Genomic DNA, 20,207 nt, shown 5'->3' on the forward strand with positions numbered 1-20,207 from the left:
TTCTTCTGTGGACTTAAGAAAGTCAAAGAGACTAGACTGACAGATAATAAGTGGCTTCCCTATATTTCTTTATTGTTTTATGTTTATGTTATATAAATATACGGTGCTTTTTGTGTGTGTGTGTTTGTGTGTGTGTGTGTGTGTGTGTGTGGTGCTGGGGATTAGAACCCAGGGCCATGCAAAGCAAGCACTCTATTGAGCTATATCCCCAGCCCTGGTATGCTTTATTTTATTAACACTTTTTAAAAGAATCTATGAGCAGGTATATACAGCTTAGTTTTTTTGTTTGTTTGTTTGCTTGCTTGTTTAATTCTCTAATCAGAAAGTAAGGCTATAGAAAGAGTACCTATAAGATAAAAAATGCTATTATAATGGAAAAGACTTACATGCACATTCACTTACTCACCAATTCAACTAATATTGATTACTGCTAAGTGCCAGATACTGCACAAGTGGAACGTACCTTTGATTTATGTGCTTGGTGAATAATCTTCAGTTTATCTGAAAGAAAAAAGCAAATCGTCTCCTTACACAGAATATTCTAAGACTTCTTTTGACATTATTAGAGAAACAAATGAGTACCTATGAAATTGAGAAATTCTAAGTTCTTTATAATTTTATGAACACATTTACTTAAAAATCTGTTATAGAGTAAAAGGAAATTTACTTTTGAAAATCATTAAAATTAAAGATAAAATTAAATTTTAAATTAAATTTTAAAATTTAAATTAAGGGAGCTGAGGATGTGCGGCTCATTGGTAGAGCACTTGCCCTACATGTAGGAGACCCTGGGCCCCATCCCCAGCACCAGAAAATCACACACACACACACACACACACACACACACACACACACAAAGATAAAAGTACACAGAGAAGCCAAGTGTGGTGCTGTATGCCTCTAATCTCAGTGACTTGGGAGGCTGTGGCAAGAGGATCACAAGTTTGAGGCCAGCCTCAGCAACTTAACAAGATCCCATCTCAAAAAATAAAAAAGCACGGGATGTAGCTCAATGGTAAAGCACCCCTGGGCTTAATCCTTGGTAACAAAACAAAAAAAAAAAAGTACACAGATATTTTAAAGCCTTGGGCTTTGACACACAACTGTGTGTGTGTGTGTGTGTGTGTGTGAGAGAGAGAGAGAGAGAGAGAGAGAGAGATAACCTGAAATCACCTCAACTCATTTTTTCCTTTGAACAGAAGACAAGCAAATCACATTACTCTATTTTGTTTTTTAGAGTCACTAAATTTTAAGATTAGCAGATAATATCAAAAAATTACATCTATATAATCTTATCTACAGGTTTAATTTTATGCATTTGTATTTATATATTATCTATAATCATTTATGCATTATATATAATCACATTTATTATATAGTATATATAATTATATTTATATATTATATATAAAAATAATGACAGACAGTAACAAAGGCAGTTTAAAAAACTATTAAGCTCTCAGGAGGTTCAATGATCATGCTGAAAAAGTGTGACCGCTCTCAGATTTCTAACATTACCTGGGATCACCAGTAATCTAAGCAGGGCTGTTAATGACTAAAGAACACCAAGATCTGCTTCTTGGTTTTCAAATACTGCACAGGCTTCCATGGTCCAGTATGTTTTATTCAAACCCAATTTCATTCTTTAATCGGTTTATCCTGAAGTCAGGCCACAAGGTCCTTTTGCAACAGGCAATTTCTTCACACTTGGGTAACATTCTAACTCCGAGATAATCAGCCCCTAATTACATAGCAGATGCAGCCATTCAACATGTTTAAATTCCAGAAGTTTCTGATTCTTTACTCAGTTTTATTCAGCCATTTATTGACTAAATTATAACTTTATCTGAATAAGCTCTAAAACGTACACTAAAATTCATTTCTATCAATAATGCTATAACAAGAAATTCCAATAGTGATATGAAATAAAAGGATATTATTTTTTTAAAGACCTTAACTATGTTGTCTTAGTGCTGAAGAAAGAATAGGGTACCAATCACCTAGTTAAGTCTGGCACTCGACATTACCGATTATTTTAAATAGTCAACTTTTAACTATCCATTGCAATTTTTTAATTGCAATTTTAAACAAGATCTACAGCCTACAACTATATTTTTAAGAAAATAAATAAATTTAACCAAGTAAAATATGCACATCAGGAATGTAAACATGCCACAGATGCTAAAAATAAAATTACAATGGACATGAGAACATAAACAAATGTGACTTTTGAATTATCTACTATTCTGAGTTGCCTATTATATTCTCTTTCTCACTATGAATAGGTATTGGTTTATTACTTGAGACAAGTTAGAGAAGCCAACAGTAATTTTTTTAATAAAAGAGGCTTAAAGTCTGTTATAATCAAGCTGCAAAACTACAGTTTGACCTTATAAATATTAATCATGTTCTATATATTTTGCTAATAAGCCTTTAAATTTGAAATAACTTTGCTCTAATAGATCCAGCAAACCCACAATAGGAAGTCTACATTTAAAAGAAAGAAAGAGAGAGAGAAAGAAAGAGAGAAATGCTGTGATTGGAAAAGTTCACCTCATTTTTCTCCCCAACAGAAATTGGCAGGACCCAAGAGGTGAACAAGGAAGGAAAAATGACATGCTAGCAAAAGATGTTGTATTAATGTCTCTTTCTTTGTTGAATAATCTCCTTTACTTGTTTTAACTTCTTAAAAAATAGACTCAATTTTTTTAGACTTGCTATTAACAAAAACAACATCTGTGGGCATTGTTTTCTTAATGGAAATTCCTTAAGGAAAGGAACCTTACATCATTTGTTTGAGGGACATTTAACAAGTTGGCCCCTGCATAATTTAATTTCACACAGCCTCATGAAACAGGCAGGGATTAGCAGCCACATGCTGTACAACATTAATGTGGGCACAAATGTATTACGTCTAGGTAGTAAGGATTTAAAAATAAGTAGCATGAGTGGTTACATCAATAATAGATGATGATGACGACAATTAAATGGAAGAAGGGTTTCTGAGAAATCTCAGACAGTGGGTGGCCTAGACCACAGCCCTCTGCCCAAGGGCACAGAGACAGTAACTACTTTACACCCTTTCTACTCCCCACCACCCAAAACAGTGTTCTATTCCCAGGGGCCATGCAGCATACTGAGGACAATGACAGGTGAAAAGCAACACTCTAGCCTTCCTGCTCAACACAAAGCAGCAGATTGTTAAAGAGCCAAACTCAAAGAAAGAACCACCTGAAGTCTATCAAAACACTAGTGGTTCTATAATTTCTTCTCTGACAAATGTATTAGCTTTTTCTACCAATTCACCTGAATATACAGAAACACCAGGATGAAAGGGCGTTAATGAGATGGGATAAGCTAAAAGGTACATTATCTACCCCAATGATGCTTAGCGACTCAGATACTCTGATGCTTTCATTATTTAAAATTTATCTTTTGAAATAACTTGCATGGAACACAGGTTTGCATATAGATACACACACCATGCAAAAAGGGAAACCATATGTAACTATTCTAATTTGAAATGGCATCTGTAGGTTGATTCAAGTTTAAGGTTATATTTCAGGGCATTACACTTTAAAAGCCATGAAAGCTACAATTGAGAAGTTTCATATTTACCTTAATCATGCTTTTTATTCCTTTCTCTTATTCAATATTGAGTATGTAAATTCTTTAGGGCCAATAAATCAAAGTACTTTCCACTCAGTGCCTTCAACTTCTGCTTGACTACCCCTTATGACCTCACAATTAGTCTCTGGATATTAAAATGCAGACGCACGGAGAAGATTGTGATTTCAAAGGACTGTAGGTCACGAGCTGCCCTATCGAATGGGAACAGAATGAAAAGCCACTCCAAAAAAAATGATCTAAAGTAATAAAAAATTTATGCTTTAAAATGTCTACACCAATTAACAGAAATATGCATCAGGTGCACCATAACTTTCAAATACAATCTTGAATTCTAGTCTGCTGAATACCATATTTATAATGAATAATTACAACCAGCTTTTTACTATACTTTTAAATAACCAGTTGCATCATATAAAACTACTACATCATATTTAAAATATTAAATTCTTAGTCCTCGTTTTTCCTTCTGATTCCCTGCAAACAAACCCATCTTAGATATAGTTTTGCCAAACATGCTATTCTTCACCTATATAGCACTTCCCTATATAATTACAATAGACCTTAACAACATTCTAGAATTCTTATATTCCTAAATAAACTTCCAAAATGGTTTTTATTTGCAGATAGTAAATTCATTTTTGAAAACCAAATGTGAATTTGTGTCAACAAAAAACTAATGCCAAATTATATGAATATACATATTTAAAGAAAAAGAAAAATCAGTTACCATATTTATAATTTCTGAATGGTGGTGGAAGGCTGGTCCTCAAAGGGACATCTACAAGAGAAAGAACGTTTTTATTATAAAATATTCAAACAGCACACATAGTCTTTTGGTTCTTTTTGCCTACATCCATAGACTAGGTTACTTTGAAACAACTGACAGAGACAAAAATGAGAGCCAAACATCCATGGGCCAAGGAAGACAATGGCACCATCAAAAGCTGCTGAGCAGTTCCTAACAAACGCAGGCACATGCTATTAGAAGAATCAGTACTCTAGCCAATGCAACAGTCTCGATATGCCCTTGAAACCTGTAAAATGAATCTATGAGACAAAGTTGATGTTTGTTTAACATGTGAATCCAAAAACCCCTTGAGGATCTTCGGCCATTACTAGGAACCAATGATCTAGAATAATCTTCATACTCTTATCAAAATTCAGGCAGCCTACAACATGAATCCTCTAACTCATCAAAGAAAACTAAACAAAACAGAATAAATATTATTTTAAAAATATCTCAAATATCACATATGTTACTAATGACACAACCCCTACAGAGGGCAATTTGGTAACACATATCAAAATTACATATGTGTATACTCCTTACTCTAGCCCATTCCACTTTTTTAGGAATTGATCATAGAGATAATGACATATATGCAAGAGATCCAACTGCAGCATTATTCTCAGTAGCAAATGTTTAGAAAATTCCAAATGCCCTTCAATGAGATACTCTTTAAATAAATTATAATATGCACAAACAATAAAATATATTTTTTCAACTGTGGGGAAAAAAAGGAAGGAAGCTCTCTATTAATATAAGATCCTCAAAACATGTCAAGGGTAAAGAGTTGCAAGGAGAACGTTATTTTTAGTAAGCCACGTTTAGTACGCAGTAAGAAGGTAAAATAAGAATAGTTGTTGGTGTTTGCATGTACGTGCCTGAGGGGTGGGAGGCCCCTGCACTGGTCAGAGAGGAACAGAAGGAGGAGGCAAAATTTCCATCATAGTTCTTTCTACATTTTGATCTTAAAACTACATAAATGGTTACTTACTGAAGAAAATGAAACAACAAAACCCACCTATCTGAATTCGGAAATGTGTTGTTTTATTTTCAAGATGTAACTCATTCTTTTATTCCATAAGTATTTTAAAATTAGTCCCATGATGGGCCCAGGCCCCAGAGCAAACAAAACCAACAAGGAATTTGTGTTTTTTAAGTACCCGTGCCTCTTAGAGATGAAATATACACTCAAATTAAAATATACTTTTTTATTTATGCTATAAGCATTTCAAGTGCCTACCACCAGGCAGTCCAGGTACAGGATAAATAAGCAGTTACCAAGAGAAGTTCCCAGTCATGAAAGTCCTCGTAGCAAGCTGGCTCTGGGCACAGATGATACAATTCCTATGGAAACACCAAAGATGTCCTTCATAGAAACACAAAAACCAATACTAAAATTCACTTGGAATAACAAAAGCCTCCAAATAACCAAAGTAATCTTGAGCAAAAAGAACAAAACTGGAGACATCACATTCCCTGATTTTAAAATATACCACAAAGCTATAGTAATCCAAAGAGCATGGCACTAGCACAAAAACAGACACATAGACCAATGGAACAAAATAGCCTAGAAATAAATCCAGGCACTTACAACCAACTGATTTTTGAGAAAGGTGCCAAGAATACACATTGGGAAAAGGATAGTCCCTCATAAATGGTGCTGGGAAAACTGGCTATCCACATGCAGAAGATGTTTAAACACAAAACAAAATCCTTCTGAAACATCTTTTAGTTGAATATATTCACAGGACCAGATAGGTAACCATATCACTGGACCCAAATTAGTCTACTTGCCACACACAGGCCAAACCAGTCTAGAGATATGGTATTGAGAAAGGAGGAGACTTTATTCTAAAAAAAATTATTTTAAAATTTGCAGGTCACAGGCCTCTCTGGTTGAGACCAGACTTCCTGAGGTTTCTGTAGCTGTTTCTTGTAGGTACAGATGGCCATTGTGAGTTACACATTAATAGACCATCTTCTTCCTGCCACCTATATGTAAGAACGTAGACCACTTGAAGGCAGTGTTTATATTGGCTCTGTGTTCTGTGATGTTAGTAGTGAGCCATTAAGTTTTAGCAAGCCTCTATCTTCAAGGGCTAACACAACATTCCAATATGGAGGCAATGCTGCTAGGACAAAGTGAGGAAAGCAGGTCAGCAAGAGGGAGCTGCGAGATCTGAGTCGCGTATCCCAGCAGAAGGGGGCACCGTCTTCCAGTTCTGACTGATCACAGTGCTACAGCCACAGGACCCTATCTGTATCAATGGAAACTCTAAAAGTCTGGGGGAGGGGGGGTAGGTGAAATTTCCCAATATTTAAAACACAACAGGCCAGGGCTGGAGATGTTCTCAGTGGTAGAGTGAGCCTGGCTTACATTGGGTTCATTCCCCAGTAGCCAAAGGAAACTGCTCTGGAGACAGCATTTGCCTAGCAGACATCTACGAGGGGAAACCTCTGGTTTAGACTTGTCAGAGTGCATAAATACTTCATTTAATCCCTCTTGTTCCTACTCGCTTAAGAATCATGGGCCACAGAAAAGAAGTATTCATTAAACATCAGAAAGGAACAGTAAATCTATTTATGTTCTGCCATTCAGAGTCCCTGGATTTGATCATGAAAAGCCCTGAAGAAGGGGGAGAGGTGAAGAGCAAATGGCTGCATGAAGCTACTATATTAGAACTTGAGAGAGGCAATGCCGGGACACACAAGAGCTCCTTTTCTCTTTCTTCCCTTAGACCTCAGCTTCAGTGTCGTCTCCAGAGAGAGGCTTCTCCCAATAACACTGCCTAGAGGAGCGGTATCCTCCCATGCTGTTGCCTTTGTGACATTTTTTTTTACAGTTGTAATTTTGTCTACTTACCTATCGTTGTCTCTATTCTCTACTAATTCTAAATTCTCAAAACCTAGGACAGTGTCCAACACAGAACAGATTAACAAATACTGATCCCATGAAGGCAAGGACTACAGTTTTTTCTCTTCATCATGCTGTCATGACCTCAAATATTGCCTGGCACATCACATGCAATCAGAAATACTCATGAACAAATTAATATAATTTAATCACTTCAACTGAAAATTGAGAGCACAAGGTCCCAAGAAGGTAAGTGGTCAGCCACACTGTCTAGGACAGGGAGAAAAAGCAAATAAGCCCAGACAGTTATCAGGAGGAATATAAACAATAATAAATGCTAGAGAGGATGTGGAGAAAAAAAGAACGCTTTTACACTGTTGGTGGGACTGTAAATTAGTATAACCACTATGGAAAGCAGTATGGAGGTTCCTCAAAAGACTAGGCATGGAACCACCACATGAGCCAGCTACACTTCTCAGTGTTTATCGTAAAGAATTAAAGTCAGCAAGGCTATAGTGATTCATGTACACCTATGGTTATAGCAGCACAATTCACTATAGCCAAACTTGTGGAACCGGCCTACATGTCCATCAATGGAAACGGTATATATACACAATAGCATTCTTCCCAGCCATAAAGAAAAATAAAATTATGTCATTTGCAGGAAAATGAATGGAACTTGAGACTATTATGTTAAGTGAAATAAGCCAAACAAGATCATGGATTGTATGTTTTCTCTCAAATGTGGAAGTTAGTGAGGAAAAAGAAAGGTTGGGGGGGGGGCAGGAATCTCATGAAAATCAAAGGAGCTTATTAGAATAGAAGAAAGGGGTTTAGTAGGAAGGGGAGTGACATTGGCCAAATTATACTGTCACATTTTGTGCATGTATGGATATGTAACAACCAATCCCACCATTAAGCACAATTGTAATGCACCAGTAAAAAATGGTGAAAAACCCCAGATAAACCTGGAGTATCCTGTCCTACCAGAAAGGAAGGACATGGTGCACACATGCACACACACAGCATATGTCAAATGGGTGGTACATGTCAGAACAGCACAGGAGCCAACTGAAAGAACTCCCAATGGCCAAAAATAGAGCAATTCAAGCATATTAAAAAATGAACAGTAAATAAAATCCTCCATGCAGAAGAATTATGTAGATGTCCTACCCTAAAGGAAGGAAGCAAAACCTTTCACTCTTTAACTGTGGACTATGCACATGATTTGCTTTGCTTCTGAAGAGCATGGTATAAAGTAGGAGAGGGGGGAACTACTGTGGCAAAACCTAGCACTCCTTCAGCCAGGAGATCAAGGGCAACATCTCCAACCACAAGTCATGTGGAAGTACACACCCTTGTTCCTAGACAGTAGGCTCAAGAGCAATTTAAATGAAATGTATGTGCTCTGATAAGTCTAAAGCCACACTTGTCTTTCTTATCTTACTCTCAAAAACAGACAACTCCATCATAATCAGGAGACAAACATAAAAAATATTCCAAATGAAGGAGCATCCTACAACATACCTGACCAGTACTCCTCAAAATTGTCAAAAAATCATCAAAAACAAGGGAAGTCTGAGTAAATGTCACAGCCAAGAAGAACCTAAGGAGTCATGAAAATCAAATGGAATATGGGATTCTGCAACGGAAAAAAGAACATTAGGTAAAAACTAAAGAAATCCAAATAAACTATGGACTTTAGCTAATGATAATGTGTCAATATTGGTTCATTAATTGGAACAAACACAGCATACTAACATACACTGTTAATAATAGAGGAAACTGGGAGGCATAAGACAGGAAGAAATATGAAAGGTAAAAAGGTAAAAAGAAAATCAAACCATTTAGCACTTCCCCAATAGAACAGACTGCTTTACAAAGCAACAAGCCACAGGAGGGAGAGGATGACAGAGAGCAATGGAAGCCAGAGGGCTGGACAGCTCCTCGGGGCACTCTTCTTTTTTCATAGGTGAGATGACTTGACATTCAGAAGTAAGACCTGAAGCGTGACAAAGCACTGAAATACTTCCAAATCAAAGAACAATGAAAATGTCTTCTAGCTAGATAAATGGTTTGTATACTATTCTGAATCTAGAAAATTAGTCATCTTTTCAAGGTAATATATTATGGTACCTCTGTAATCAAAATATCTGATTCATCTATTCCTTCTTTGTCAACAATAGGTTTATTATATTTACTTATTATACTTATCTAAATACAGCCTATATGTTTATATTTACTTATAAATACACACACTTATTGTATCTATACAACTCCATGTTTATTGGCATGATGCTTTTAAGTCCAGTGGTTCTCAATAGAGAGTCAATCAAATTTAACCAGCACTCCTTGGCTGCAGGGCAAATACAGACAGACTGTGGCAATTAACTAGGTTAAGCCACAGATGACAGAAGGGACTAGGGAAAGCAAAGAACAGGGAGAAAAATGAGTAAGGCTTCTAAAATAACCCCAAAAGATCACTCATCACAGTGACCATTTCTGTCTGTGGGCAAAATTCACTATGCCACAGTGTCAAACCAACCTTCCATCTTTCAGTGTTCAAAATCCTGGATTAAGATTAACAAAATTCAAAGACACTTTTGACACCAAGTGAATCTACTTATTTCAAAGATCCTACTTAAGCAAGTGACACACAAGAGAATACAGAGGCAATTTGGGATAGTGCTTAAGAGCACATATTTCATAATTAAACTGCCTGGGCTGATTTGCAGCTTTGCCTTTCACTAGCCACATAATCTCAGGCCAGTTTCTTGGTCTTTCTGTTCCTCAGTTACTGCATAGATAAAATGGGGATAATGACAATTCTTACTCTAAAGGGACACTGTGAGGATGAATGAGAAAACCCTGGTAAAATTCTTGGCCCAGCACCTGACCCAGCAGTGTTAGCTATCATTTTGCAGTCTCCAAAATGTCTCACTGTCAATCCATTTGTTTCTAGTTATGTGCACAATACATCAAATGCAAATATGTGGCCTGCCAACTTTTCTGAATTCCACAGGACCTCAAATCAGATGACAGAGATAAGCTTGGGCACAGACCTCACAGCTTAAGAATCTGTACCCCCAAAAGTTGGCCTTTGACAGTCAGTGGAATACACTTCCCCAGGTGCACAACTGAAACAAGCAGTGGTTACACTCCTGCTCACTCAGGTGAAAGACCTAAGCGGCAGGCCTGAGCATCCAGTGGGGCTGGGTACCACAGCTCTGCTGGGGAGGCGTTCTGTGGCCCCTCCCAGCAGGTGGGGGCTCCACAATTTCCCCCAAAACCTTGCAGCAGCTTGGAAATTACATTTTCTTCCTTCTGTTTCAAGAGTAACCTATTCTGCCTGTACCAAGAACATCATAGCACTTGCTGTATCAATATCAAGAAACATCGTGGGGCTGGGGATGTGGCTCAAGCGGTAGCGCGCTCGCCTGGCGTGCGTGCGGCCCGGGTTCGATTCTCAGCACCACATACCAACAAAGATGTTGTGTCCGACAAGAACTAAAAAATAAATATTAAAAATTCTCTCCTCTCACTCTCTCCTCTCTCACTCTCTCCTCTCTCTTTTGAAAAAAAAAAAAAAGAAACATCATAACTCTCAGTACTTGGAAAGATTATGAAACAAAAAGGTAGGGACTCGTTTTTAGTTCAAAACCTGAACATGTTGGGTGAAGAACTCTCAAAAGCAGCACGCTTTGTAATCGACTCGTGGGGGACCAGAACATGCCACCTCAAAATGTGCCTCTTTGGCATAAGGATCGTTTTGAGCTATAGGCTCAATTAAGAAGCAGATGCAAAAATGCTCTCTGCTTTTCCTCAATTTATCAAAAAGTAGGATTTACACAGATTTACAAAGGCAAAGGATATCCCTCTTTCCCTCTCTACTAGGGAGAACAAAGGGCAGCTACTGAAGACAACTTTAACCCTTACTAGTCTACAGATGGCACTAGACGGGATCCACATTAGAAAACTAGCTTTAACCTGCTCCCTCCCCAAAGCTGCCACCCCCAAGGATTCAAAGTCCTTTTTATTTGTGTCACTTCTTTAAAAACTTACTCTTCTTTGATGAAGATGCTATATGAGCTAGAATTCAAAGCCTTCTCTTTCAGAATGACTCACTCCCTGGGCATCTGCAGTGCATGTATGAAATCTACTTTTTAATAAACTTTTGCTTATTAATCTGTATTTTGTTAAAAGTATCCTTTCCATCTAAGAACTTACAAGGGTTGAGAAAAAATTATTTTTTCTCCCCTACAACATTACCTCTTAGTAACAACTGTTGATTCTCCCCTAAGAACACGGCAAAAACATTTACACTCTCTATGTAAGCCAGTAAAGTTGTCTTATAAGTAATTATGTCCTTTCTATAAAATCCTTTAAAAATCACTACAAAGTAGACCTGTTCTGCAACCCAGGTCTGTTTACTCACCATTCTAAAAGGACTCAACAAATCATGGACAGGCTTCTGAAGGGCAAGAAGAAAGATGTATGCAGAATGCCAGCAAAACAGGTAGCACCCTAGGGAAAGACCCATCTTAGCCTAAGTTTCAAGCTCCTTCCATCCTTGGGCCTGGAGGAAAGAAGGGGGCTCAGGTTAGGGAAGAGCTGATGACTGAAGACTTCAAGGTACCATTGCCATGGATGGATGGAACTGGACACTGTAACGCCTGGCAGTTGGAACATACCTAACCACAGAGTCATGATGCCCTGCAAATCTTAAAACATTTTGCTTTTATCTCGGTGTCTTCAGCTTGAAGTGGGAGGAGAAATATTAGGTAAATTTAGGGTAAAAATCAATCTTGTACTACCAGTTCCATACAAATGTTCCCTAAATGACTAACCTGTCTGCAGGCAGGGTTGAACAGAAATCTGGGTTAAGGCAGCAAAGAGGACAAAGACAACATGAAGCAGAGATTCCAAGCTTTTCATTCTGCTTTTGTTCCCCACTGGACGCCCGCTCAAGCCCAAGGGAAGAGTCACTGCTTTCAGCAAAAAAAGCCGCCTTTGCAGGGTGTGTTGGCACACGCCTGCATCCTAGCAGCTCGCCTGCATCCTGGCAGCTCGGGAGGCTAAGGCAGGAGGATCGCAAGTTCAAAGCCAGCCTCAGCAAAAGTGAGGCACTAAGCAACTCAATGAGACCCTGTCTCTAAGTAAAAAAAATAAAAAAGGCTTAGGATGTGATTCAGTGGTTAAGCACCCCTGGGTATAATCCCTGGTCCAAAAAAAAGCAACCTTCAAGTCCCTGAAAGTAATGTAGACAACCATATCTCATAATCCACCCATCCAGAGGTGTCATCCACATCTATTACTAGTGGGGTCTACTAATATATTGCTCAGGTGCATGAACTCCATTTAAACTTATTTGAGTTTTAAAGTCAAATAAAACCAAGTGAAACCGGGGGGGGGGGGGCTTATTTAGGTTTTCCTTCTGTTACAGATCAATCTAATCTTCTTTCTTTTATTTATGATTAAATAAAAGAGGTAGGGGACATACAAAGCTCTTCCTTGCTGTAGATAGCCAGTTAGTATATGTAAAAGGAAGGTTGAAATTGGAAAAGTCACCAGCTATCAATCATCATCATCATGATTAAGTCATGCAAGAATCATCAAAGAAAGCCAACATGGCAGATGAAAGTTTGAAAAGTAAGAGGATATTCATCTGGTCTCAGGCTACTTCCCTACAAGTTACTTTTCAATGACAATTACAGTGAAAAAACCTGGCAGATACCAACTTAACCAATTGGTTGGTGACCACTGCCTGATCAGTGGTACTCATCCTGGTGTGACGCCCCGAGAAGACTTCTCTGCTCTTCCTGCTGAAAGGTTTTATAAACTATGGAAAAGATTAGACACCCAACTGCAGAGTGTGCTGAAGTGCTGCAGTCTGGCTGGGCACAAAATCATGAGCCACTCAACAGGAACAAACTTTATTTCCAAAACTTCCGCAAACGCCGGCCTTCTTCCGGGCCACACCACACCAACCGGAAATCCCTCCTACCGCACTTCCCCAACCAATGGGAACTCTCCGGGAGTCCTGTGAGAGCTCCAAAGTAGCAGGCCAAGGCGGACAGCAGGGGTCTAATACCCAATTGAATGCACATCTTAACATAATCATTATCATCTCAATGGCTTGCTGGCGTCACCTTTCAACCAAAAATGCCATGCATCATTCCTACTTGGCTATGGCTCTTAGCACTGAAGAACAGCCTGTGCTGTACAAAACTGTCCAAGTGATGAAACACAAGGAAGACTCCAGAAGTATTCTGAATCAAAGGAACTGAATGCAATGTATGACCTTTGTCACACAAGACCCTATTGGGGCAAATGAAATCTCAACAAGGCCTAGAGATCAAAGAGTACCGTCTCAATATCAAGTTCCTCAGTTTGATCACTGTACTGTGGTAACATAAGAGAAAGGGAATTCCTTGTTTAGGAAATACATAGTGAAATATTGAGGGGTAAGGGGGAATTATGTCAGCAGTGTACTTCTACATGGTTGTCGTGGTTTGGACATGAGGTATCTTAGCAGCTCCTGTGCTATTACAGAAATGCTCAGACGTCAAATGATTAGATTATGAGATTTGTCACCTATAGAGTGGATTAATCCACTTGGTGGATTAATAATTTGAAAGAGCTACTGTGATGGATGGTAACTGTGGGCAGGTGGGTTGTGGCTAGAGAAGGTGGGTCACTGTGGGCATATCCCCAAAGACTGTAACTTATTATCTGGCCCCTTCCTCCCTCTTTCTCACTGTCTGTTTTATAGCTGCCAGAAGCTGAGCAGCCTTCCTCTACGATCCTCTTCCCCAAAGTCAATCCTTTCAGTGCTCATCAGGACCTCAAGGGCGGCAAGATCAAGCTCTTTGACCTACCCAGCAAGTCTGTGATCTCCCTGGTATTTGACCTGGATACACCAGGGCCTAGAACTACACCCCTAGCTGACTGGCAGGAGCCCTTGGCCCCACCTGCTCCCCGATGGCGTTCTTTGCCAGGTTCACCAGAGTTCTTGCATCAGGAGGCTTGTCCATTTGTGTGCCATGAAGAATCACTATCTGATGGGCCCCCACCACGACTCAGTAGTCTCAAGTACAGGGTAAGAGAGATCCCACCATTCCGGGCAGCTGCTGCAGCCCATGAGACCATGGACTGCTATACTCCCCAGGAAGAAAACGGTTTGGGGCCCAAGCCCCAGGAGACAAGCCCATGTTGCAGAAGTGTCTCCGAGGAAATGGAGATAGAAGAAGGCAAGCCAAGAAACTTGGCTGCAGTCCCCTAATCTATCTCAGGCATAGGACTGCAAGTCCAGGGAGAACAGGATGGGTAAGGAAGTTTAACCCCTGTCTTACCTTGGGGATGACAACTAAAGCCATAGAGACCCCTTGGTGCACATCCTCTGCTCTTCCCTGGGGCCTGGAGAGCAGGTCAAGCCAGGCTAAACTTTTGGGTTCCTATTTACCCAATGGCTGCATGAGAGGAAAGGCAGCAGCAAGAGGCCTTCCTAGTTAGGGCCAACTGGTGATGTTAAGCAAGGAGCTCTAGTTCCAACCTGACCCAAGTATACTTCCCCAGACAGGACCAGAGAACTCTTAGTTCTAGGTTGAGCTGGCAGGTGGTATTACCCTGGTTCTTCTACCATCCCAAATCTATGTTGCCTTTTGGGGGGGCATATAAGCTACTGGATGGAACTTGGAGCTGACCAGGAAGTGATAAAGGGCTGAAGACTGGGGTGGTTCTTGCCGGTATGTCTAAGACACTTGAATAATTGCTGTTTGTACAACTGACCATGGTCAGACCACATCACTACGTTTCTATGCAAGGGGAGGGCAAGGCAGCGTGGTGGTCATGGTTCTTAGCTAACCCATTTAAAGAACTTTTCCAGTTGATTAATCCATTTTCATATTTATAAAGGAGTCTTAATGTTCTGCCTCATTAGGACTTTCAACCTTGTGGTTGGGAGTGGGGCTGGTTTTGTAGGCCCTAGGGCCTGCTCTATGTTAGCAACAGGTGATAAACACCCAGTTTGTTAAATGGTTTATACTTGGACTGATTTTTTTTTTCCCTTCCTGCTTTAGCTGGAGCTTCAGGAACAGTCTGTCCTTACAGAGCCACAATAAGAAATAACCAAAGAATAAAGTTGGTCAAATATTTTCATAACTCATTTCTGTTGATTTTTTTGTAAAACTCTCCCAAGACACTTTCAGATTTAAAAATAAAGTCGGTGTTGCAGGTGAAAAAAAAAAAAAAAAAAGAAAGAAAGAAAAGAAAACACAGATCTTAATTTTCTTTTTTTTTAAGTCAAGCATGATGGTAACAATCTGTGGTGAGGACACACACGTAGCTTATTAAGAAATCTTGGGGCAGGCTGATGCCAAGGCTCAGAACAGGAGCCAGCCTAGCACCTGGCTCAGAACCTAGATTAATATCTTCCAATTACCTCTGTAATTAACATCACAGCCAGCTATATTTTCAAACCACCAGTAAAACAAAATGACTCTACTGTCTCATACCTTGCTTTAGAAATACTATAAAGTCCCTTACGGTTTGATCCAAATTAACTCCATGATACACTACGGGCTTGAAATTGCGGTGCTCAAATGAACGAATGAGGCGCACTGTAATGGTCACTTCCTCAGCAGCCATGTGAAGAAATTCCTGTGGCAAGAGGCAACAGAACAATCCAAATGAAATCAACTCACAGTATCTACGACTGACCAGTCTGCATTGCCATCATCAGCTCTCTGGCACACGGCCCACCTATCCCATGGTGTATGGTTATTGACTGGGTTCCCAAATAGAGCCAGATTTCGGGGCACACAGAAGGGGCCTGAGGTTGTGCCCACCCACCACTGTGGGTGGTCCCATACAGCTCTATCACTGCCTTCTGACAGGGCACAGAAGATGAGCAGGGTATACAGGGAGAACTAAGACAGTCCTATGCAGACACTTGATAGTTCTGGATTTTCTGTGCCAATGGTCTCCTTGATTGAGATTAAAGCACATTTATATTAGAGTCAACTATTACCACATGCTTCCAAATATCAGGACTGATCCACATTTATACCATGATATCACCCATCTTTCATAATATTGAAACTGAGTATGTATATTTCATCCTAAAACTATGTATTAATCCTATGTGCTAGGTGTTAATGACATCTAATTTTGTCATCAAATCATAAGATATACACATTTAAAAGATGAAGAGGTAGATACTCAGATTACATAAATAGTTGAAGGTCATATAGAGAAAAATAATAGAGCTGTGTGTGATTCAAGCATCAATCCAAAGTACATGCTTTTTAAAAATATACAATCAAGAAACCACCCCAAATTATGTCTTCCAAAAAATGTGCAAAACTGCCAATATTTCAAGGATAATAATATGGTATAGTTCTATCTATCTATGCTACTTTCAAATTTGCACATCACTTTCAACCATTATAAACAATAAGTCCAGTCATCCCTTGGTGTCCTCAGGGGATTGATTCTAGGACTCTTCACCCCCCATGGATCCCAAAATGTCAAGATACTGAAGTCCCTTATATAAAATGACATAGTATTTGCATATTATACTGTATACTTTAAGTCATCTCTAAATTATTTATAGTGTCTAATACAACATAAATGCTATGTAAACAGTTGTTGTGTTGTATTGTTTGGGGAATAATGACATGGAAAACAAAGTCTACATAGTTGGGCACAGTGGAGATTGCCCATAATCCCAGCTTTTTGGGAGGCTGAGGCAGGAGGATTTCAAGTTTGGGGACAGCCTTAACAACTTAGTGAGACAAAAAATAAAAACAGAAAATAAAAAAATAAAAAGGAGTGGGGATGGAGCTCAGTGATAGAGAATTTACCTAGCATATGGAAGGCCCTGGGTTCTATCCCCAGTTCTGGGGGGAAAAAAAAAAAAAAAGGTCTGCATATTCAGTACAGATGCATTTTTTTCCCAAATGTTTTCTATCTGTGGTTGATTGAAGCCACCGATGTAGAACCCACAGATATGGAGGAAAAACATAATAGGATGAAATATCTATATTATTAATAAACACAAGAAGAAAAGGTCAACCTCAACAATAATCAAGAAGATTCAAAACAATAAGATATCACTCAATGGCAAATTAAACTTCAACAATACCAGTGTTGGTAAGGGTATAGAACAATGAGAGACCTAATTGGCAAAGGTGGGGATCTTAGTGGGTACTACCCTTGGTGACAACTTGCCAATGTTTAGCAAACGGGAAAATACACATACCTTTTGATTCAGCAATTTCATTCATAGAAAAGTACTCTACGGAATCTCTCACATATAAGCACAGGGAGACCTGTAAGACAGCATTGATAACAGTATGTTTTATTAAGTGCAAAAACTGGAAACAACTACCTGTCCATCCGGAGAAGAATGTATAAGTAAATGATGACATGCTTATAGATCATAATATTACCAGCAGTAAAAATGAACAGACTAGAACTACACATGTCAACATGGGTGGATCTCAAAAATATCATATTGAATGAAAAAAAGCAAATTGCAGAACAATTAGCTTATACTATCATTTACAAGGTCCAAAAATGTTTATTATGTTTTAAAATAGATAATAAGTTATTTCTGAGGCAGAGGAAGATCAGGCACTTAAAGAGCAGTACAGAGGGACTTCATTTATACTGGTAAAATTCTATGCCTTCAATAATATGTTAGATATAAGGATAGGATATTATCTTTATGCCTTTTAGTGTTTCTCATGTATTTTATAACATACACAAACAAGCCAATTGATTTGCCTGGAAAGTTTCTCTGAATCACAGAATGCTACTTTACTAAGTAAGAGAATATATATATATATATATATATATATATATATATATATATATATATATATATATATATATGAAAAGCAAAGGGTTCTGCTGTTTGAATGAATTTTTAAAATCTGAAATTATAATTAACATATTATTTATAATTGAGTAGTTTTAAAGGATCTGAAAATAGATTTCCCCCTAAAATAATGACTCACCTTATAATCTTGTTTTGTTGTTACTAACCTTAACAAATCTTTTGATAATTCCAATATTTATATTATTCTTATTAATCCTAGTTTATAATACTCCCCAGAAAACTGATCCTAGAATTTACCAAATAATAGCAGTTCACTAAACATCTACAAAATAGAAGTTTAAAACATAATGAGGTATAGTATTTGTCTAGTACTTGCAGAACATAATCCTTAATGAAGAATAGTTCTTGAGAATGAGATGGTGAATTATAAAAGTCTTCTGTGTTTTAGAAGCAGTGCCTTCAAGTTTGCTGAAACTATGACCACTTCTCTCTCTGCTTACCCCTCCAAACAACAAAAGTCCTCCAAAATGCAGGCACATGTGTACATCTGCACACACCCACAAAGGCAGGAGTCTGTAATGTAATCTGAGACCTTAATGAGTTGAAGCCTCATAGATTTAAGTTCACTATCAATTCACCTCCTATCTGCAACATAAGAAATCCTTAGAAAGCTGTTCAGTGATTTAAAGAAATTAACATATATTAAATATGTAAGATGGAGAGCCTAGCACATAGGACAATCTCAGTAAGTAGTAGCTGCTTTTATCTTTACTACTGTACTTTGGATAAAACAGGTTTGAGCATTAAGACAGCTCTACAAGCAGAAAAAGATAACAATTCCCAGGTACAATGAAATAGATCCTATAAATAGTCCAACCAAGAAAACTGGTAGGCTAGAAGACACATGCCTTATGAAAATCTTTTATAATTGTAGGTTCCTCTTGTCACTTAATAAAAAGTTGCCTGAATGGTGTAATGAAATAACTGAAGTTTTCAATTAGCCTTTAATTTTGATCAACAATGTATTATGTCTTCCTCAGAAATTTGTTGTAATTTATACTTGGTAACTAAACAATAGTGACTATCAGAAGGAAACTATGTCTAAATTTGCCTTAAGGACAGTGGGAAATAGAGCTTGTCGGCTTAGGGAGCAGCTTAGAAAGCTAATATTACAGATAATAAAGTCTGACATTTTTCCCAGAAGGTATGACCTCATTAAAAAAAAATTGAATCTGATCAAGTTTAAAAGGCATTCCTCAAACAAAGGGACAGAGAAACTAACAATAATAAACTTAGAAATAAGGTAATAAAAAGTACTCAAGGACACAAAAGATGACTTAAATGAATGAAAGACTACATTCTTAACCATGAGAGTTTAAAATTATAAAATCAGTCCTCCTTAAATGAAATATAGAAGGTATTTGGAGAACTTTACAAATATTTTCAAATCCAATTGGATCAATCTGTGAGCTCTGGCAGCAAAGTCATAAAATAAGAAAAGAGACAAGCAATCAAATATTAGAACATGTCACAGTGTCTAGGGACGCAGCTCACTGGTGGAGCATTTGTCTAGTACTTGCAGGGCCTTGGGTTTGATCCCTAGCACTGCAAAACCAAACAAAAACAACAACAAAATTAAACATTATAAAGCAACTGACATACAAGAATAAGTTCATATAATTTTCAAAATTTCATAAATTCCAGTAACAAAAATCTTAATGGAAAATCAAGCTGTGGTAATATAAATTGTGACAAGAGACCAGTCATAGACCTATCAGTGGAACACAATAGAAAACTCAGAATCAAAATTACAGAGAACTGAGCATAAAAGTGGCATTCCAAGTTGTAATCAAGGGTAAACCTTCCAGCTTCACCTGCTTGCAGCTGACTTTAAAAATCACGAATTTTGGAAGCTACACCATGGGGCAATGCATTATTAGTTTCCCACGAACCTTGCTGTAGATAACACTTCTGAAGTGTGTGTTATGATGACACAGTGGCCTAGGGCACTTATCAGGGACTTGGAGAATGCCTTTGTAGAAAGCACTGACTCTTCACTTGGACCTGCCCAGGAAGGGGCTGAAACAGACTGA

General features: G+C 38.3%; 1 protein-coding gene across 4 annotated transcripts in view; it reads right to left on the bottom strand.

Annotated features, from left to right (window-relative positions):
- The window catches only part of C1H2orf76 (chromosome 1 C2orf76 homolog), a 57,876-nt gene that overhangs the window by 12,604 nt on the left and 25,065 nt on the right, over positions 1 to 20,207 (bottom strand). For 3 of the 4 annotated variants that reach the window (XM_026410590.2, XM_026410587.2, XM_026410588.2), the window contains exons 2-5: positions 17,533 to 17,602; positions 15,785 to 15,929; positions 4,358 to 4,408; positions 464 to 501 (exon numbers count right to left, since the gene is read on the bottom strand). In XM_026410590.2, coding sequence (XP_026266375.2) covers positions 464 to 501; positions 4,358 to 4,408; positions 15,785 to 15,929; positions 17,533 to 17,553 — 255 coding nt within the window. In that variant the 5' untranslated portion in view covers positions 17,554 to 17,602. The remainder of the gene's footprint in view (positions 1 to 463; positions 502 to 4,357; positions 4,409 to 15,784; positions 15,930 to 17,532; positions 17,603 to 20,207) is intronic. The other variant, XM_026410589.2, reaches the window with a different exon arrangement.

The sequence above is a fragment of the Urocitellus parryii genome, chromosome 1, assembly GCF_045843805.1.
Source record: "Urocitellus parryii isolate mUroPar1 chromosome 1, mUroPar1.hap1, whole genome shotgun sequence".
Classification (NCBI taxonomy): Eukaryota; Metazoa; Chordata; class Mammalia; order Rodentia; family Sciuridae; genus Urocitellus; species Urocitellus parryii.